Source organism: Megascapheus bottae, chromosome 14 (genome assembly GCF_031878675.1).
Source record: "Megascapheus bottae isolate mThoBot1 chromosome 14, mThoBot2.hap1, whole genome shotgun sequence".
In the NCBI taxonomy this organism is placed as follows: Eukaryota; Metazoa; Chordata; class Mammalia; order Rodentia; family Geomyidae; genus Megascapheus; species Megascapheus bottae.
Window position 1 is genome coordinate 49,204,564 of NC_143522.1, and position 22,393 is coordinate 49,226,956.

At 41.7% G+C, this 22,393-nt stretch overlaps 1 protein-coding gene across 5 annotated transcripts in view; it reads right to left on the reverse strand.

Annotated features, from left to right (window-relative positions):
• Window positions 1-439: 439 nt before the first annotated feature.
• The window catches only part of Npas3 (neuronal PAS domain protein 3), an 828,644-nt gene continuing 806,690 nt past the window's right edge, over window positions 440-22,393 (reverse strand). For 4 of the 5 annotated variants that reach the window (XM_090345194.1, XM_090345193.1, XM_090345196.1 and 1 more), the window contains 3 exons: window positions 10,338-10,485; window positions 6,676-6,800; window positions 440-5,058 (listed from right to left, as the gene is read on the reverse strand). In XM_090345194.1, coding sequence (XP_090201320.1) covers window positions 3,626-5,058; window positions 6,676-6,800; window positions 10,338-10,485 — 1,706 coding nt within the window. In that variant the 3' untranslated portion in view covers window positions 440-3,625. The remainder of the gene's footprint in view (window positions 5,059-6,675; window positions 6,801-10,337; window positions 10,486-22,393) is intronic. The other variant, XM_090345197.1, reaches the window with a different exon arrangement.

Below are 22,393 nucleotides of genomic sequence, written 5' to 3' on the forward strand. Positions count from 1 at the left end.
TGTAATAAATGAAAATATCAAGTGCATTTTAATGATTAATGTATGACAGCTCTCATCACTTACTGAGCATTAATCAAGAAAGAATGCACCCTTCCCACAGTGGTTAAGGTTGCACACCCACTGTTCAGCTTTGAGAATGTGCATAGTAATGCTTGGCATGACAATGAGTTGGGGTAGCTGAAAATTTAGGATGGTTGCAAGTTTTGTGTAGTATTTGGATTAGCACCTTAATCTGGGCCTTGTTGGCCTCATCAGTACATAAGTGATGCTTTTTTTTTTCCAAAGCTAGCAAAAATATGGATGTATTTGAAATCTTTTTCTTTTTTAAATAAATAATAATGACCAAAGTACCTGCTTAAACAAATACTACCAGCATTCGTTAGTTAGGATGGTTACATGTAAAAGAAATGATGCCAGATAGTAACAAATCCAAGAGAAGTTTATTATGAAAATGGCACCTGCGGATGAAAAAAATTAAGTTACATAAAGACAACCATGTATGTGACATGTATGAGAAATCTACAAAAGTATAAAAAGAACCCTGTTGTAAATGAAGTATGTACATTTCTGATTTGCAGCATTATCAATGGTCAATGAAAAAAAAATGTTTCAAAATAAGCCAGGCACTCAGGAAGTTAGGTCCGGTTAGCTTCACACAAAACAAATGTACCATAGCTGTCGCTTTGTAATGTTTTAATTATTTTTATATATATATTGTAGAGTTGGTAACACTGCTAAGATTTTTTTATGAACAGAATATCCCTTTCCCCATTATTCAGCTACTTGGCACCAGTCTCCTCATAAAAGTTTTCATATATTTGTACAAGAAATAGTTAAAAACACAGACACAGTCTTCACAGGTAATGAAGTTTTTTTTTCATTTTGTATTTTAAACACTATGGATTTAGACAGCAGCTGTGATTATCTGTTAGTTTAAAATCACCAGAAATCATTTTGACACAACACAGAAACATTTATAAAAGAAAAATAAGACAGCTGTCTAGCTGTTCTTTGTAGCTGATAGGTGCATTCCTTTGATTGTTCCATAGCTAGAGTAGAGCTTCCATGATTAATCTTTAAGTTTCTCAATCGGCCTTCTTCATCTTCTAAACCTACTGCAATCCTTCAAGTAAGCTCACTACTGAAATTTGTGGCATCATTCTGTTACTATGTTACCATGGCTTGGGCCCAAGTTGGAGAATCAAAGGTTCTAGAGGAATCCACGCCACACAGTGATATCCAAAGGACAGCCGAGTTACTATATTAGCATTGCACGAATAAACAAATATATATGACAATTCTATATTCCATTACCCCCACCCATTTTGTTTTTTTTTAAAAAATGTTGGTTGACCTTTGAAATAATTTTCTGTCTCACTGGTAATTGCTTTATATATTGCTCCATCAGCCAACCTGAAAAAAAAACCCAAAGAAAAGCACCCACTGCTTATAGGTAGAGCACAAGGGACTCTGGGAATGTTAACAACTGAGGCTGTATGGCATCATTTATTTAATATATCTGAGCATTATTCTTCAGTGCTTTTTGCTGCACTCCGGAAGAGAGAGAGAGTCATACCCAGAATTCCATTGTGGGGAAAATGGCTCCATTAACCTTGAGCTAGTTAAGAGTCTTTTTATCTCTGAGAATGAAAAAGATTCAGAGGACCAGGGATGGAAAGCAGAGGAAGGAAAGGGGAATAGAGGAAAGGGAAGGGAAAGTCAGGAAAGGCAGGGAGACTATACACCAGCAAAGCAACAGCAGGAATTTTCAAAAGTAAAACAGAGGATCACAGACAGTAGAAGCAGTATAGGGTGACATTACAAGGAAGGCCACCACACAAAAACCACTAACCCCCAAGAATCACTGATTCACTAGGACTGCAGGAATGGGATTGTACCACTCCAGACTAGAGATCGAGCACAGAGAAGACAAAGGACAAAACAACTACATTAGCTTAGTATATACTGCATATAGAAACACACATTAAAACTGCAATGGGACTGACAGCCGAGGACACGTACACATTGTACACATTACAGTTCTCACATCTGTTATTAGATGCCTTAACAAACAACTGCCAAAAATGAAGCAGGAGAATTTATACTTGACAGTCATTTGGAGTGTTTGACACCACACTGATTTCTGGCAATGCAGACAAAATAGGATTTTTTTTTCTTTTTCTTTTTTCTTTTTCCTTTTTTTTTTGTTTAACTTAATGTGCAGTTTTCAGTTGCAGTTATCTGTCTGAAGCTTATTAACCCATTCTTTAGTTTTAAAACATATTGGTTTTAACCCAGAAATAAGAACCCAAAAGAAAATAAATTCCATCAAATCAGTCCCTCATACAACCTTCCTTTTTTTTTTGTTTTAGCAAGAAATGAAAGAAAAACCCAACAAAAACATGTTATTTTTCTTCTTTGACTCCTAAGTATTTTTGAAGTTGCAAAATTAGCCTCAGTTAGACTGAGTTACAAAAAAAAAAAAAGCTCAGTAAAAGGCAGATGTACCTAAACTGCTCCTCAGATCAGTTTGATTGAGTTCACCAAATGCCCCCTTTTAAGGGGGCATTACTGATCCATTAAATTTAATGTGAGGCTATGTTTATTAGTTGGGAGGTAAAACATTTTAAATCCTGCAGCAAACGTTAATGAGGGCTTTGTCTTAACTAACCAAGGAGACTGCAGCAACTGACACCACACCAGGACAGAAAACATTGTTGTCGGGTTTTTTTTTTTTTTCCTTTTTTTTTTTTCCCCAAAAGCCAGCCCAGGAGCTGCATTTTGTATGAAGACATTATAGATTAATAAATGATAGCACCATGATTTTAGAAATTAAGTTAATGTTTCAGTAATTAACATTTAGTCTAACTTTTTGTAAAAAGAAAAAAAAAACAAACATTCTAGTCATAGGCCAGAAATTAAGTTTAAGAGCCCAAATTATTATTATTTTTTTATGTGCAAGTAAGAAAAATCTTAAAATCTTAACCATAAAAAAGAATTAAATTCTGCATAAAAGTCTACAATACTATTCCCCTATTTTTTTTTAAAAGGAATTAGGAACAGAAACAAACAAAACACCCACCACCCCATTTCATTTGACTTGGTCAAACAGGGCACACTGTTGATGCTTGTCTCTTTCCATCTTGATCACATCAAGATCTTTAGGAAGAAACCCTAATGGTTGTCACTCGAGAGATCGCTTGACCACGAGACTGAGTATTCTATGGCAGAGGCATATACACGTTAAAGACATCTTAATAAAGATGCAAAGCAAAGCCGAACAACCCAACACACATCTGTAGAAGAAGACAAAATGGCAGGCAGTTGAACTGGTCATCTGACCTTCGGGAAGGCCAGGAAACAAAACAAAACCAAAAAAAAAAAAAACCCTTTTGTCTTTACACGAAAGAATAAGTCAACGTTAAAGAAAGCGGATGGAATGGGGGACCGCCGTGTGGAGGGGACGCTGACCTGCTCGAATTCAAAGTGCTAGAATTAAAGGTCTAAAAAATGAAAACGCCGACGACCATGCCTCCTCCGAGGAGCCCTGCGCATGCGCGCGCTCCTGCGCACGACGCACACGCGTGTGCGCGGCGCATGCGCACGCAGGCGCGCGGGCCACGCCTCAGTCCTCCTTGCGCTCCAGAGTCTGTGCGTGGATGCCATTGCTGTAGACCGGGAAGGGCAGCGTGGAGAAGAGTCCCTCGGCGGTGGTGAACACGTTGCCGGTGGGCATCTGCGTCAGGCTGGCCGCGCTCACGGCCCCACCGAACGGTCCGGACATGTTGAGGCGGTGCACGTGGTGGTAAAGCATCTCCATGGGCGTCTTGGGGTCGAGGCCGAAGCCCGGGCTGTTGACGTCCACGAAGTTGACGGCGTGCGCGTTGGGTAGCAGGTTGCCCTGCATGGCCAGGGTCACCTCGGCGGGCGCGTAGCGGATGGTGCCTGTGGTGTAGACCCTCTGTGCCGCCGTGCTGGTGGCCGCCAGGGTCCCCGTCACCCGGTGCACCAGGGGGAGCACAACGTTGCCGGCCTGTAGCCTCTGCAGAGCCTCCAGGTCCCCAGTGTACAGCAAGGAGTTAGACGCGCCCGGGCCGCCATTGCTGCCGTTGCCGCCGCTGCCTCCTGGGTGCTTGTCCCGCGGGGATGCCGAGAGTGGGGGCGACAGCGGGTCGGACGCCGCTGCTACCACGGGGGCCAGGGCCGAGCTGCCTGAGGTGCCGAACTGAGTCTTACGGGTGGCCGCGCCGTCGGCGCCCGGCGGGGTGAGGACCGAGTCCGGGATGGCCACGTGCAGGCCCGCGCCGCCGCCTCCACTGCCGCCACCGCCCGCGCCGCCGCCGCCCGCGCCTCCACCCGCGCCGCCGCCACCGCCCTGCGGGGACGGGAAGTGCTCGGAGCTGGGGGGCTTGGTCATGCTGTAGGGAGACTCGTTCCTGGAGATCTCCCGGTTGGGCGGGTAGTTCCAGATGCTGCTGTCGTTGTCGAAGTTGATGGGTTCCGAGATCTCCGTCTTGATCTTGAGCACAGAGGCACTGTGGGGGGAGGACAGCAGCCGCGGGGGCTCCACGAGGCCGGCCGCCGCCTCCAGGCCGCCGCCGCTGGTGCCGCCCCCGGGACTCGACGCGCTGGAGAGGCGCCGGCGGCTGGCGCTGCCGCCCTTCTGGCGTTTCCGCCTCTTCTTGCGCTTCTGGTGCTTGCTGGAGGCCTGCGTGCCCGCCTCGCCTGCGCTGTCCGAGTCCTTGGCGCTGTCGGACGTGAGCGACTCGCAGTTCTGCAGCCGCAGGTCCGACTCGCTCTCCACGTAGCGCTCCACCTTGATCTGCATGGGCCCCAGCCCTCCGAAGCCGTCTTCTGCGGCCTTGGGGTTCTCAAAGTCCGAGTGTTCGAAGCTGTCGTCGCTGTCGCGGCTGTCCGGGTTGCTGGAGCTGTGGCCATCGTCGTTGCAGTTCATGTCGTTGTCGCATGCGTTGCCTGACTTTTTCCGGTCGGGTTCAGGATCTTCGCTGTTCTCAGACTGATTCCCCTTCTCGTCCGACTTGGAGTTCTCATTGTCCTCTGTGCAGGGCCCGGGGTTGGGGGAGGGCGGGAGGTGGGGAGAAAAGAGGACATTGCATTAGCAGGGCCCAACCAGCTTCTCACCTGGAGACTGGGGGAGGAGGGGAAGAGGTGACTTCTCCCCAGCTACACCACCTTCCCGTAGACTTTAATGACTGGGTGGTGTCTGTTGAGGGCCTAGATTAGCTGAAGTTGGGACAGTAGATGTGAGAAACGACACTGGGTCCATGGCAGGCTCTTTCAGTAAACTTCTGCTGCCCAGGCCTTCAGAAAGGCCAGGACATCTGGTGCAAATGCAGAATGGCAGGTTCCCTCCCCAACCCTCCCATCTGCCTTTAACAAGATCCCCTGGTGATGCTTAGGCCCACTGAAACTTTGGAAGTTCTGCAGAGATACCCAGGGGGAAAAGTTAACCTGGGATAATGTGCCTGGGACACAGATGATGGAATGCCAGGTGACATTTAAAGAGCTCTGGACTTCCACTGGTGTAGAGTATTTGTTACCATTATTGGAAGCCACATTTTGTCCATAGATTCATAATCTGATTTATTGCATATTTTTATTTGTTTCTGTCTTTTTCCTCTGTAAAAGTATAACTGATGAGGATAATCCATGTAGTTTACTGCTCTAGTAGAGAATTTCCAAAGGTAAACAATTGAAGGGGCAGGAAAACTATCAAGATCCACAAGTACTCTTTCCTTTTGCCTTCCTTAAGCTATGTCCATGTACAGACATTCATGCTGATGACTTTGTATTAGAGGAGCTTTGATAGGAAGTTGATGGAAAACACTGATGTCATCTGCCACATTTTAGAGAGAAGACATTTTCCCAGGAAAACACAGCCTCAAAATAGGTAGGGATGATGGTGATTTTTTATGGTTCTCCCATGATGCATTTGGATGGGAGCCTCCATTTAGAACCTTGGCAAATCATGTAACTTCTTTGACCTTCATTTCCTTTTCTTGTAGCTATAGTGGTGGGATTAAAATGGGCTTACAAGTTCTTGCAGCTACAGTGTGTTATGAGTTCTGTGTTCCCTGACTCTCTGCATATCTATGGAAGGCAATTGAGAACTGAAGGAAAAGTAAAATTCTGTATTAGTTTTCCTGTTCTCAAATAACTACTTAGGAAGAGTACTTCCAAAAATAATGGGGGCTAGTAAAGCATTCAGAAAACAAATAGCAGTCTGGCACCCTGCTAGAGGCACTCACCCCTTCAGTTTATTCTACTTTGGAAGCTCAGTGGCTTAGCTCAGTTCTGAACATTTGGGTCTCCAACTCACAAACTGTCTTGGAGCTGGCAGGGTTATTCCTGTACCTCATTCCAGAAAAGAGGCTATAAAGTGTGGCTCCTGTTGGCTAGGGGAGGACTAACATTAAATTAGCCTATCTGTATGTTTATGTAAACATATATACCTAAATATACATATATCTGCACACATCTGTCTGTATTTGTATGTGATGTAAATATAGGCATTTATGTGTAGAAACAATAGGAGACTCAGTAATAACTTAGTGTGTACATCTTGATACAAATGTGACTATGAGGTTCTCTGGCCATGGCCCTTGCATTTGGAAGGCCAACCTGTAGCTACAGAACATGGAGAAGTAGTAATACCTGTAATACCTGAGGTGTCTTTAGAGTCAGATTCAGAGTCAGATGTTTCAGAGGATTCAGAAGTTTTCTCCGGCAGATGGGGGAGCTGTGCAATATCCATAGGTGTGTCCTTGTACTCAGGATTACTGTGTGGAGGGAGGCACTCATTAGGAGGGCAGGCACTCATTCTGCATAGGTTGCTGTGAACCATTTCTTATACTTCCTTGCCACAAAATTAGAGAGTTTAGAAAAGTTTAGAAGACGACACAGAAAATCATTTCTTAGCCCTTTGTGGAACATTGGATTGCATGTTCCAAGGTACAGGTACACTGTGTTACAGTGACTGAATATCCAAATGGGACATAAAATGCACTAGAAAGCTTTTTAACTAATCAGTAAGGTACTACTGGGGGCATGGGAACTGTGCTGCTTGACATTCCTCCCAGTAAGGCCCCTGAGCGGCTGGAGGAAGGAGAAGTACTCAGCAACTCATTCCCACACTTCCTGGTGTATCCTGTCTTTCCCTGGGCTCCTAAAGAGTCCATTGCCTCCATACCCTTGTGTCACCCCCTTAGTGTAACTTCTCAGTTGTTTATATGGTTCCAGAACTGGTGGTGGTGGTGATGATGGTGAAGTGAGGGTTGGGGGAGGGGGCGTGCCTAACGATCTGTCAGATGCACAGGTGCACCTTGGGATGTGTGGGTGATGGCTACTGAACTGTCAACACACCCATTACAATCACATTTTCATCTGCTCATGTGGTGTACACCTGTGACTTGTTAGCTAGAGATCTGATTGCAGTGGGGGGATCCCAGTGTGAGAGGGCCCCTAGCAGAATGGATCTAACCTCGTGTGCACAAACGTGTTTAATTTTTGCTCTATTTTTAATGTAGAAACAAGCCACCTGTGGAAGTAGAATATTCTTGGTCAGTTTGAGCTGGCTTTATTTTGGAAAGCCTCTTCCAGACAGGCCCGATGTATAAGCTTCTATGATCTGGAGGCACAAGGAGAGCATCTTGCCTCGAAATGGAAAGTACCTCTTCTATATACCCATGATGGCCAGCCAAACAGATGATTACTGACTCATTTGCTAACCTCTAGTGAAGTGAAATTCCCATACTAACAAGGTACTCCTTCAGTATCTGCTTTGCCAAAGTCCTTTTGAGGGTTAATTCGCTGAGAAGGATTATCAGGCGTTTATTCCTTAGTGTGAATTAGCTTCAGCAGTAAAACTTTCCAGATAATCAGATGAGACTAATGATAGGAAGGTAGACAGCATTTTCCCTGAATAGTCTGACTCTGTAAGTATTATGGGGAGTAAGAAGGCAAAAGGGCAGTAATTTCAGAATGAGGTAAATGAGCTTGGATAGGCCCTGGAAGTGGGGGATTCTGAGCAGAAAGACATTTTGAAATGAAAATACTGTTTTGATTTTAGTGAAGAACAAGCTGTAAATAGAAGAAAAGCAAACTCCAGTAGTTGCTGTTTAGCCGAGATCGCATCCTTTTCTTACTAGATATCCGGCATATAGAACACAACTCTTAGGTTATTGGGTGGCTGGCTTGGTGGAGTGTCCTCTGCTAAAGCCCATTGACATAAATTTCCTTTTGTCCAGGTGCCATGTGGGTTAAATGGTCGTGTGTCCTCCAATTTACTATCTCTTTATTGTTGACCTCACTGTAGGTCACTGGATCTGTCACATTTGAAATAGGTTCAAGAGCATGAAGCCTGGCCTTTGAAACCCAAACTGCCTCCTCCTTGTCTATTATAGTATGTGATGGAATAGAATCACTAAGCAATCATGAGGTTTTGTACTGTTTGACTCCATGCTAACCCAGTGGTGTCACTCTAAAGTTGTACAGACTGACCTTACCCTTCTTACTTCCTTCATTGGAGTTACGATGGGGAGTCATAGGGCTGATGAGGCAGTGAGAAATGTTCAGAGAGGAAAACAGTCTTCCAAAATAGGAGCCACGACTAGACAGAGGATTTCAGTGTTCTGTTCACATCAACATGGAAGATACTGTTTTATGCTTAGTAGTAATGAGCCTGCTTGGAACAGCATCACTTAATGACTAAAGAATATAATGTCATAATACCTTGTTCTATTTTCTGTTTGGAGCTTGAATTAAAAAAAATCATGTTCTGCAGTATATATAATAACTGTTCCATGAAACAATGGAGCTTATCATGACTACAAGGAATAGTTTGCATGAAACCCCTAGGAAAAAGCCCCATGAAATGCACAAACTTTTACTTTGGGAGAGAACTAATATAGAGCAGAAGAGGTCGAAAAAGATAAAAGAAAGTAGATAAATGAAGATTATTTTAAGTGGTCGACATTAGGGCCCTCTCCACAGCAATAATCATTAGTGTCTGATTGATACCCTGTTGGAAACAAGCACATTCCTGTCTTCAAGTCATCAGAGAAGTATATGAGGCACTGAAGGTCCATTGTGCTGATAAGCCGGCCTGTTAGCAACTCAGCTCCATTTGGCAGTCTTAAAAACAGGATTCAGCCTGGCGCAATGGCTCACGCCTGTAATCCTAGCTACTCAGGAGGGTGAGATCAAGGTTCAAAGCCAGCTGGGGCAAAACAAAGCCCAGACTCCAATTAATCACTAGAAAATGGGAATTGGGGCTGTGGCTCAAGGGTAGGGTGGTAGCCTTGAGCTGAAGAGCTCGGAGACAGCGCCCAGGCCAGAGTTCAAGCCCCATGATCTCCCCACAAAAAGAAAGAAAAACAGGATTAAGGTAGTTTCTGTCGAAATTATCAGCCAGAGGACACGAACTTCCATTCATTAGACCTACAGGAAGTTTTCTTACTGAGATCACATATGGACCCTCTTGGTGCCTTTAGGCCAGAGGCCAACTTGGTAATATGGTAATGGAAGGAAACCAAGTCAAAACATTGTGAAACAGCTTCAAAATGGGAAATGCCTCTTATATGAGACTGACAGAAAAACTTCTAGATTTGCTCCAAATACAAATCACCCTACCCTTTGTTGTCTTATTTTTCTATTTGTTTGGGTCCCAAAGCAGAAAGAAGGGCAAGAGAAAAAGTATGGCACAACAGTTTATGAAGCAGTTGAGCACTGTACTTATGTACAGTCTGGATGTAAGTCTGAAGACATTATGATAAGAGCAGTGGAATATGTCTGAGTTCACATCAATAGGCAAAGCAGTTTGTGTTTCTACAGATTTAAATGAGACTCAAACCCCATAGAGCAGGCTGGGGACATGGAAGGGAGGAAGAACAATAGGAATATTACATACCTTATCCGCCCCCTTTGCTTATTTTTTGCAAAGAGTAGAATGCACGAGTGAAAGTGGGTAAAGATGTGCTTTTGGGCTACTTCAACTAAACACTTCTGTCTCAGGCTAAAGTCTGCATTTTTTTCTTTTTCTTTATGTTGTCTGAGCATTTGTGAGAAAACCAAAAGCAAGTTCTTTTTTTCACAGTTGTCCAAATGTTGGCAACCCAAGAATTATTAGAATCTTGCAACTCTTTCCTGCCAGACCCTTCCAACACTTTGATGTCCTCACATTTCTTTGAAACTTGTGGAAAGGGGATCAGAATTTCCATGAAACTCAGTACCATTTATTATCAAAAGATAATGCATGTCAGCTTTTAACCATTGGGATGCACTGCTTATAACTGAGAAATCAATTAGAAGGTACACACCTAAGAAGATAATTCACCCAAATGATGTTCTTCTCATTTGCATTCTTGGCATTAATAGCTATGGTAGCACTAGACTGTATCCAGATATATCCTCCATTCTTTTGCATCCAGCGATAGTACTTCGTCACACACTGACCCTTATTCAGCACTGGAGAAAAAGAACAAAACGGAAGGGATGGTATTAAGACTAGGAACATGTGAGTTTCACCTGTTCAAAACCTCAAGTCCAGAACCTCTACCCCACCAGGCGTTCCCTCTGTGGGCCTGATGTATGATGTCAGTAGTAGAGCCAGTGAAGCCAACAGTTCAGCAGAGTGGCTGCCCTGGAGGAAAGTTACTGGCATCTGTAGAAGACTTGATTTCTTTTCTGGCAGAAAGGAAGAATAAAATGATTACAAATCCTTTGGCTCACAGAGCACTTATTGCATTGTAAATATTGTCACTGGGTTTGACGTGAGCTGAGAAGCAGGGGATATAAGGATGTGATTTATTTAGAGGTGGCTAAGAAGTCCTCTTTGAAGTTCTGGATATTTGAATGGTTCTGGAGATGCTTTACGTCTCTATTCTGATCATTTCAATCTGTTTTGATCCATTCCAGCGGTATCAACTGGCACCTTTACCCATCTGTCCTTTTTGGTCTTGGATAACCAATTTATAGTCCTCAGATGGATTGAATTGATACTGGTCAGTTGGGAAAAATTCTGGGGAGACTGCTGAATGTTGGAATGAAATAAATCCCTTCATTGAGTCAGAGAGAATCCCTGGCCTATGGGGGAGACATGGAATTGACTTGGCCAGAGACAGAGTGACAGCTCCACACAGATTCTGAAATATGGCCCAAAAGGAAGGAATGAGTAAAAACAATCAGTAATGTGAAACGGTGCCATTAAATACCCACTGAAAGAGAGCTTTAAAATGCAGATGTTAAAAATGATACTTTGACCAAAATCTTGCCAAGTTGAAATTGATTTGATTTGTATCTGGGTATTCCTGAGCTAGTAAAAAGAGAAAGTGCAGTAAATCATCCCCTGAAATAAAGTGCTATGGAAGGGAATGGTTTAAAAGGATGCTGGGAATGTACAAAAGCTGCTGTGGAGAGTTGGTTATGGATCACAGCAACTCTGCGCCACCCCCCCCCCACCCCCAAAGTCCCACTCTGTGGCTAGCCACTAGAGGGCAGTGTGCACTCATCTACGTGGCCCTCTTTTGGCATGTCCTTGTCTCCGTCTGCTGAAATGAAAAACCTCTAACTGCTGTAATAAATTTGGCTAAATTAGCTGCTAAATGGTTATCTCAAGTAATATGTATTTGCATTAATCATCTTGCTCTAAACCAGAACAAGCCAGAGTCCTAAAGACGTAGTAAATTCATATTGTCCATTTAATTACGGCTAATAAGTGCTTCATATACAATAGTTCCATGAAGTACATTTTGATTTTTTTTGGAGATGTGTGTGTGTGGATGGCTTTTTTGAAAAGAGTCATGTTTCAGGCTACTGAACTTCTTCCAGTCATGTCCTCCTGAGCCACTCTTCCTGCCTCTGAAAGTGATCACAGATGAAATCTCCATGTGTTATGTCTTTAAACATATATACGCTCTGATGCTTCTCTCCAGTGCTTCCCTTCCCCCCACCGCGATATGCTAAATGCATGGTTGTAAAATTTAATAATTATGCCTTCACTGTTGCTTGAAAAAGGCTTGCCTTGATGAGTGTTTCATATCATGGTAGGCTTCGTTCTGAAAGGACTGCGCAATTGAGGGTATTTTTAAGGTTTGAAACGTCATCTTCTCTTGGTGATGAGGTTCCACAGGTAGTATTGTACTCTCCTTTTGTAGGCAATTGTAAGTTCTGACATTATGCATGCAAGGTTCCAAAACTGTAGTGGAGCTGAAAGCAGTAAAATACTAACTCTGCCATCCAACTCTTCTGTCAGATCATTGTTGCATGCAACAAGATGTGCTTTTATTCAAATGTGCTCAACCTGGTTAGCTATTAATCGAGGAGTTGTGGGTTGTGTCATTCTGTCCACTCTCTTCACAGAGAAAATGTACAGTGCTCCAGTCAGGCGGGTAGCACAGTTCTATTTGTATTTAGAATAAAGGATAATTCTACATAGTTGTGGTATTTATGTTCACTTTCTAATGGTGTTAGGGTTTAAACTAGGGCTTCTTGCTTGCTGGACAGACACTCTTATCACTTGAGCCCCAGCACAGTTGTTATATTTTTAACAAAGAGTACAAATCAAATGAAAACAAGGTGGGCCAGGTCACTTCATCCTGGATAGGAATTCTGGACTAGAATGTGACCCAAAGCAGGTAAAAGTTAAAAAAAAATCCGTATAGTACAGAGTATAGAAAGAGCACAAGAATAAAATAGTTGTAAAATAAAATTAGAATTTGCCAAATCAACATGAAGATCATCCAACAATTTTCCTAATAATGTAACAGAGATCCTTGGTATTCATGAATATGTAGTTATAAGGAAGCCACAATTGAGAAGCATGCTCAGGCTAGAGAGTTCAGTGCTCTCTTGAACTCTTGATTTTCCCCACAGTGCTACCCAACTTCTGCTAAAGACATGCCATTGAAATATCTCATATTTTCACTTTTCACTTCAATTACCACATTGATATTTATTTTGGCTTTTCGGGAGCTGTCTGCTTTTGATGGGAGGCAGATTTTTATAAATTTCAGGGCAAGCAAACAGCAGACTACAGTGATTTTAAAGACTGAGATTTAAAGACTGAGAGCTCATCAACTTTAACTGAGCTACACAATTTGAATGTGGGAATTGGCCTTTCAACAACAAAGGGTTCTTTTAATATATTTATTTTGACCATGCTTCGGTAGAGCCACATGTGATACCTCTGTAAAGTTGGGCTTACTGTATTTTTTCTTCAACTACAACCCTGACTGTGAGTGGATGTCGGGGAAAACACCTGCCTCTGTGGTTTTCAGCCATCTACTGGAGAAAGAGCTGAAAGGCTTATTTGCTCAAGGGCAGATACCATGCCATTTTTTTGAGATGAAGCAGGATGCCATGGGCTTCTTGAATACATCTATGCATCCTGAGAAGATAAATACTAACTTATTAGGGTTCATAAATATGTTAGCATGGTCTTCTCACCAAACCCAGGCTAGAGCTTATCTGCTAAAAGAGGAGACCCAAGTGAATGAGAGGTAGTCTCCGTGAGTGGTGAGTTCTGACAGGAGGACAGGATTGAAGGACAGGAGAGCAAGGGGTTTCTTGGGGAGTCAGGGCACTATGGTATTGCCTTTAGGTTATTATTGTGGTGAATATGAAGAAGCAGGTTTTAGCACCCACAGCGGGCAGCCAAAGAAGACAAGATTGATGTAACTCATTGTTTTGCTCTGGGCTAACCCGACAGAATTTTAAAAGGGTAAACATTTAAGCATGGCCTTACATGATGAAGTTTTTCTGGAGATGAGTGAGACTCTGTGAGACCCCTTGAACCCTCGCATAGGGCAGAAGATTCAGCCATGGGAAATGCAGATAACTAAAGATAAGGTATGGCACTGGGGCCCCGGAAACTGAAATATTGACCAAAAGATGGCTCAAATTGCTTTTGTTTTGGAGGAAGTTTCATAAAAGAGGTTACAAGGTGTTTCATGTTTCAAATGAACAAGGATTTGTTTGGGGGGGATGAGGGGGGACTAGGTTCTTCTACAAAATGAATTTATGATTTTGGGGATGAAGCTTATTTCTTGAAAGAAAGAAAAGCCATACTGGCAAATCAGTTGGATCATTCCAGCTGCGCCAGAGGCAGGATCTGACAGCTTTTCCTGAGCTCATGCAGGCCTAATCAGCTGAAGAAGAAAAGCCACCTTGGTGCCAGTTTGAGAGAGATTTTTAGTGAGTAATAAATTAAAGAACTTGGAAAACATATAAAAACTTTAAAAAATTATCTTAATTCTTGTGGCTATTGTGCTTTTAGATGTAGATTACAAGGCAAAATAAAAATGTTTATGTCTGATTATTTGGGAAGCCAAAAATAAGCAAGATTTGTTAGTTGATGTGGCCTTCTTAACAGTCAAAAAGAGATACTCATCAAATCAATGAGTTCAGGAATAAATTCATATAAATTCATATCCGTGTATACCAACTCTAAAGAGAAAGGAAGCAGAAGGGGGAGAAAGAGGTACATTGATCGTATCCCTACAGTCACAACTAGGAGATAACTGGTTTGGTTCTTCCAATATGTAAGCTATTGCATCTTTTTCATTGCTGTCCAAAATCCTTAGGTTGAGCTTCCTGTGTGACCTTCAACTGAATTCACCCAGCACATGATAACTTTAAAGCTGTTTTTAAAGGGAATGTGATAGGAGTTTTAAATTTAAATGGTTTCTTTTAGATTTCTCTCACAGGTGCATATAAAAATATAGGAAAGATGACTAGATTTTTACAGGTTGACTTAGAATTCATAATAGTCTAGACATAATTGTGAAGTGCTCTGCCACCACATAAGGTATTGTCTTTATTCCTCTGAGTCTAGGTATAACCATCTGTATTGGCTGTCAGTGTTAGGAAAAATGAAGATGCCACCTTACCCTCTAATCCAAAATGTCTTAGAGTCACAAGCTCTGCTCTTCAGGGTACAGTACAAAGAAACAGAGATTGAATCCTTCTTGTTGAGCTAGGCTACCTCGGCTCATCTGACAGGGAAAGTTTTAGCAAAACTATCCCCCTCTAACTATAAAAGGAATGGAAAGTATGGTTCCACCAGAAGAAAATTGCAAAATGCTTATATTTTAGAGCATGTGACCTTTTACCATCAAATACTCCTCAAAACAAAACAATAAAAAAGGACTTGGTAAATGTTATTGAATATTCCTTTAAAATGCCACCTGTTCTTTCCATTCAAGCTTAGTGGTAACATACAAGAAATGTGCTGCTTATAGAGAATAATGACGTCTCTAAACCCTTGGAATGCTGCAGCAAGTGTGCAGGGCCCAGTAGAGATAGCAACTACAGGATTTCAGTTTTCTTTGGGAAAACTTAGTCTACAGTTCAAGGCTGATGACTGAAAGAACATAAAGTAAGTCAGTGTCTGTGGCGGGAACATATTTCTGTTAGTAAATCAAAACAAATCAGTATAAATTTGCTTTTAGAAATATGAAGAAAAAGCAAACACAGACTTCCTGTTGGGCTGTTGTACAAAATCAAAGCAAAAGAGGCTAAATAGTGAGTTGTGTCTTCTAAAGAAGGAAGCAATGGCACGCAGTCTGAAGAGGAGACGAGGAACACATATCAAAGCGGTCATTTAGAAAAGTATCTCACAAAAGGACATTTTAGTTGGTTTGCATATGCATTAAAAGCTGCAATACTTGGCGCATTCAGGTAAGTATAGAATAAATAGGAAATAGTGAGCTCATGGGAGATGCCACATTCACACAGCTGAACAAAGAGCTTCATTATCATCGTGGCCATAGGGGGTTGCATCTGCAGGGCCACTTGCCCCCTCCTCCACCTACCTTCATCTGTGGCTGTGGAGCAAAGAGGAAGCATGGCGCCTTTGCCAGGAATCAGACATGATGGTGTGTGTGTATATACATGTGCACAAGGGTGTGGGTGTAAGGGTGTTGTGCTGGACTCATAGTCTATTTAATACCACAGTTGGCTGCTTAGCTGTGGCCACTCATTCTCTTTCTACATTCACAAAACTGGCAGATAAAACATGAAAAAGAATACTGACTCTTTAATCTCTGCTTCTTCACCTAAGGCCCAAGGCAGGCTGACAGGGAACTTCATTCTGGAAACAGGTTTTTTTTTTCTAATTCTGGATTACTTTTTCCTCTTCTTTTGAAAATCTGAGCTATAGGGGAATGAACCTGACATAGTCTTAAAACAGGAACAAGTTTCTTTATCTAAAAAGTTATAAGCCCTTGATGTTTACAGGAAGGTCATTTTGAAAACCCACAGGAGAAGCAGCACTGCAGCCAGTGACTGCATGAAGTGCTTTATTTACTAGGAATACAGTTTTTCATTTAGAAGCACTCATAGGATCAGCCGAGGCTTTGATGCTGGGCACTTCCCTATAGATTTTGCAATTAGTGAGCTAGATGTCTTATAAATGGCAGGCATCTTCAAATTGGTTTTTAGGTGCCTTTTTAAAAAAAATCTGTGTGCTGAAGAACATTTGGTAAAGTTGAATGATATTTGATACTTAATGTGAATTATGAGCATAAGGACAAAAGACCTGTGGGTGTTCTGTGAATGAGTATGCATCATCTATGGATTTTCCCCCTAATACACTAATGACAGGCCCTGCCTGAACTACTATCTGTGTGATTTACAACCTCAGAAGAGGCTTTGTCCTATCACACTGCCAATGGATAGATTTTTATTAACTGTTAATATCGAATCATGCAGAAAACTTTCCATTGATTTTAGTACATGTCAATTAGTTAAGTTTCAAAAAATAAATTCCCCTTCATCAAAATGCTGTGAATTGGAGTCCAAGGCTTTTATAAACACTGATAGATTCTGTATCATGTTCTCGGACAGAAAGAATCAGTGTTGGCATGACTGAAATACAAGATCTCAAAGAGTTTTTTTTCCCCCCCAGCCAGTCTTTAATGAGAAAGCTTCAGTCCTACCCATATCTTCTCTTTCAACCTAAATAGGTAAGGACCATATTTTTAAAGCCTTCAGAACATTTTTTTGGGGGGTGGATATGGGAAGGCAGATGTTTTCTGTGTATAGGAACTCTTAAGCATGGATTTGAGAAAGATTTATGGCTAGGGAGTGAGGGAAAGGGGAGATTTCTCCAATCACCCAAGATTCTTTGGAGAATGTCCTGGGCCAGGCATGAAGGGATATCATAGTATAAAAGATTTATCTTGGGCCTGCCCTCCAACATGCGTATGAATTAGTCATGATAATTGTATCCTCATACTAGGTATCAGTTAGGTTTGGAATACAGTAAATTAGGGGTGATGAAAAAAAGAGTCAAGGGGGAATCGTTGGTGGGAAAAAGTGATAAAAGTGATAAAAAGTTTTCTGTACTCTTAAAATAGGGGTTTAGCTCTATTTACCTTTAAGTGGGGGGGGAGACTAGGTGCCAATTTTCCTTTGTAAATTCCCAACCGTGACTGCTCTATGGAAAATGATATAAAGGTTTGAAGCCAAGAGGTCTGACTTACACTGAGTGCATTCCTCAACCCTTTTTAAAATGGAGAGCAATGGTGTATTGGCACTGTCAAGCTGATGGGAATATAGTAGAGAGTGAAAAATGGCAAAAGGAATGTCTCCATGTGGATACCGTGCATCCCCATTTTGTTGCATCTTCCAAGCATCTTTAAGAAGAAGTACATAAGAGGTGAATCATAAGGCTATACAGTGTTTAGTGTTTTATAAAATCAGGTATATTTAAACATGGACTAATTGTTTTTTGTGTATGGGCCCCAGGGCTTGAACTCAGGACTCTGGCATTGTTGCTGAGCCTTTGTGCTCAAGTATAGTGCTCTACCACTTTGAGCCACAGCTTCACTTCTGGCTTTTTGGTGGTTAGAGATAGGAGTCCCACAGACTTCCCTGTCTGGGTTGGTTTTGAACCTCAGTCCTCAGATCTTAGCCTCCTGAGTAGCTAGGATTACAGGTATGAGCTACCAGTGCCAGGTTAATTACATTTTTTTTTTTTTTTAGAGCAGGGGTTTTAAAAATCCAAGTGGTCTGTGGTAACATGGTGCCATGCGGCAGCTATTGTTGATGGTTCAGTGAATGAATACTGCTGTTTCCTTCCAGAATTTGTTAACAGTCTTGTTTTATACCACTCCTTTTTCATCTCCTTTCCCCCTGCCCCCTCCCTCCCCACCACAAGTGCCAAGAAGGCTAATGCTTAATTGTTTAAAAAAATAGTAATTCCATCTCTTGGTCACAGTGTGGTTTAGGCTTGGGTGTGAAGAGATGCTGGATGGCAAGATACATGGGGATTATCTGCACCCAGTGGGGAGGTTTGGGTAATATTTTCTGTGAACACAAATGAGTAACTGACCATTTCCTGACTCTAGATACTGCCCTGTGGGGAGCTAATACTTTGTGGGTGCCTCAGTAGTCTTGATCATGCAGAGAAAGTTAAGACAGTTACAAAGAAAATTTAAGCTACCTTTATTTGGGGTTTCTGTTACTTGTAACTACATACATACATTTTAGGTGATACACCTACCAAAATTTCCAAGATGATGTGGATTTGGGTCTTCATGAAGATGTTTAACCTGATAGTTAGATGACCCCCATTTATGGACACACTGTGGTAATACGCTAGACACAGAAATGAAATCCAGTCTCTGTGTTTACATTATAAATATTTGAGATTGTCTTTGAGCTATGCCAAATGATGTTGATGTTTTATGGCTAATTGGATAAAGAAAATAATGTACATCAAATTAAGAACAAGATGCCATTTTAAGAAGTGATGGAGCTGATTCTATTTAGGTTAGCTGATTTAGGTTAAAATGAAAGATTAAGAAATATTGATTCATACTTTATTGGAACAATGGGTTAGCTTTTATCAATTTAAGCTTAAAACACTATAATAAAGGCAGCTACTAATCAAAATGTTAATAAGGAGCAAGAATCCATGAGAGAATTGAATTCATCAATTGGTAAAAATTCAGACTTGTGCCAGGTGGTGGTTCATGCCATTCAGGAGGCTGAGATCAGAGGACTCTAGTTTAAAATCCAGTGTGGACAGAAAACTCTATGGGACTCTTATTTCCATTTAACTTCCCCCTCCAAAAAAAGAGGCCAGAAGTGGAGCTGTGACTCAAGTGGTAGAGTGCTGGCCCTGAGCACAAAAGCTCAAGCATAGTGCCGAGGCCTTGAGTTCAAGGCCCAGAAAAGGCAGAAAAGGAAAAAAAAAGTTTAGAATTGTTCTCTGGTTGTATTCTACATCCCTCCTATGTTCTTGTCAGCCTGAAATGTCCTTGGCACCTCTCCACATTTCTTGCCCACCTGGCCTTGTGCTACTACCTTTCAAGATCTGTGGTAACTGTGCTCTTTCTCCATCCTTTCCTTGGTTTCTCTAATAATCATTTTATGCCATATAATTAGAACTGGTACTTCATGTTGTCTTCTAGTATGACAGCCCCTAGAAGTTAGGTTATTTTAGCTAGTTTCAAACCTAACAGCAATATAAGATGTCATAGATAGTTAGCACTTAGGAATATTACATGGATCTGAACAAGGAAGATACTGTTTGTATTCATAATGCAGTATATATAAAAGTACACTACATATTACAGTATATAAAGTATTTATAGGAAAACATCTGAGGGAAAACACCAAATGATCTCTCTTTTCCCTAATTTGTATAACATTTATTACTATGCATTCAAAACTCTTTGTAAGGAAGTCATAGTTTAGCTACATTAGTGCCAGGAAGCTGAAACATGGTATGATTGGGACAGGGGAGTGGTAAGGTTGTGGATGAACAGGCAGTGGATTGGTAGATAATCATAATTCTCAATGTATACATGTGAAAAAGTATATGGCTGGTTGGGAGAGGAAGGAGAGGAAAATTATGGAAGGGATGTCTGATCAAGATCAGTTTATCAAGTAATCATATAGTCTCATTTCATTTGCAGTACCCTCAGAGCCAATTTGCTATTGATATCTTGCTATTATTAATGTAATTCATCCACATTCAGATGAAAATGAATTCCTTCTGATGGTTAGTTTATGCTTTATAAAATGGCATCTTCTAAGTACTAGTGGCTTAGTATGGTGGTACAGGCCTGTAATCCCTGCACTTGGGAGGCTCAGACAAGAGGAGGAGCTGGAGTTTGAGTCTCAATTGGACGATATAGTAAATTCAAGGCCTATGAGACTATCTCAACATGACCAGAGTCTGTGGACAATCCTGTTAACTATAGGATGAGTCAGTAAAGTACTTCCCTGTATTCTGCATTTTTGTAAGTGAGGGGTGATGTCAGCACTGCTGGTCCAGACCTCTGTATACAAATGGGACAGGCACTTCTTCTGGTCTCTGTTGTCTGCTTGCCTGTCCACAGGCTTGAAGAGCCAAAACAAAACAAGTCATAACAAAAAACAGTCCCTTCCCCTCCCCAAATCTCCAACCTAGCAAAACAATACTAATTCATCTCCAGAATAAAACCCTGGCTTATCCTGCTCCCGTGACAGTCTTTTTAGACAAGCACATGTTGCAAACTGACTTGGCTTCTGAAGAAAGCGGACATGGTAGCTTTTAAGTGCACTTCCGTAGGCATTTTCATATTCATAAGGAGGAAGGGGGTGGAAATCACTTGCTTTAGGAAAAACTCCAGCCAATGACCAGGTTGCAGAGAAATCCCTGAAGATAGGCCCAGAAGCAGTGCTAAGAAAGATCAGAAAACGGCACAAAGCCTCCAATGCCCTGTGTATTTGGTCCACCCATCCAACTTTATTCCTTGCCCCCCTCCTCTCACTTGCTGCTTCCTTTTCCTGTGCACCATGGCTGCATACCCAAATCAACAATTAAATTCCCCCTTTGTTTGTGTGGCAGATGACAAATGCATGGAGGACATCTTGTGTTGCCTAGGCAGGCAGGGCACTTACTTTGATTGATGCTTGGTTGTGGAAAAAAAATGAGCTGGGAAGGAATTACAATGGAGGACCCACAGACTGGAAGGGGATATACTAATTAGTCCTGCATTAAGCAGTCTGCTTGCATTTGGCGATGAGATGCCTTCAGGAGGGAAGTGGAGGGGTTATTGATGCAAAGCAGCATGGAATGCATTATGCCAGGTAGCATTCTGTTAAGGAACAGATTAAGAAATAAATACTTTGGCTATGGTATTTTTTTATACCACTTTTTCTTTCCCCCAACCCAGAATATTGGGTCCTTTGTTATCTGAAAATTCTTCTTTCTGGAATAACTGAGTTTTCTCATCCTGGATAAAGGTGCTATGGCACCTATTCTCTGTCTCTTTTTCTCTGGAATCCCATAGCTGCACAGCCTTGAGCCTTTCTGAGGAAGTACAATGTCATCAGAAGAAAGAAATTTCTCTCTAGGCTTTTTTCTAAGGTTTTAGAGAGTTGCTACTTCTTTGACTCAAACCCTAGAGATGGTCAAGGCAAATTTTGCTCAAGTTTAGACAAAAGGTAGGATTAGGTAGGAATGAAGAAAAATGCAAAGCATGGATCTGTGTTTGGCCTAGCATCCTATTTTGGGTTAGAGATAGAGGGAGAGTTGTAAATGGTTGTGCTGAAATTCATGACTTTGGGGTGACATGGATGCCCTTGGTTAGTGGAAAATCTGACTCTGGCACTTAGAACTTGGACCTCCTAAGCAATGGAAGGTGAGGGTGATGAAAGGAGACATAATCAAATGATTATTAATATGAGTGGTTTGGAATTCACACATTAAAATGTTAATGTTGATTTAAGCAATTGAGTTCTTTTTTTTTTTTTGGTACCAGTCCTGGGCTTGAACTCAGGCCCTAGATGCTATTCCTGAGCTTTTTTGCTCAAGCACTCTACTACTTGAGTCATGGCTCTACTTCTAGCTTTTTGGTGATTAAGTGGAGAATTGGATCCTCAGATCTCAGCCCCCCAAGTAGCTAGGGTTACAGGCATGAGCCACCAGCTCTCAGCTTGAAGTTGGTCTTAAAGAAAGAAATTACAGGAGTAATGTTTAATCACAGAAAGCACTCTGAAACTCCTGTCTTCAGAATCCTCATATATTGTTACTAACTTGCCATGCTGGCAACAGCAATGTGATTCTTAGTGACTATGCTGAAACCCATTGAACTTCCAAGCATCTTGAATTAACCCAGTGGGAGATGGCCCTACATTCTTGGTTCAGTCATGAGAGTTGTCAAGTCTTGTTGTAGCTGAGATTCCTTGTTTTGTTTTTCCTTATTTAAGAAACAAGTTCATTTACAGTTGCCTAGGCTAAGGAAAAATACAGTGATAAAGATGGGATTTTTAGTCACCAAAGACTTTAATGTGAATCTTTTTTTTTCCTTTAAGTTTTATCCATAAAGCAGAGCATAAGACAGATATCAAAATATCAGAAGTGTGATCAGATGTGTAA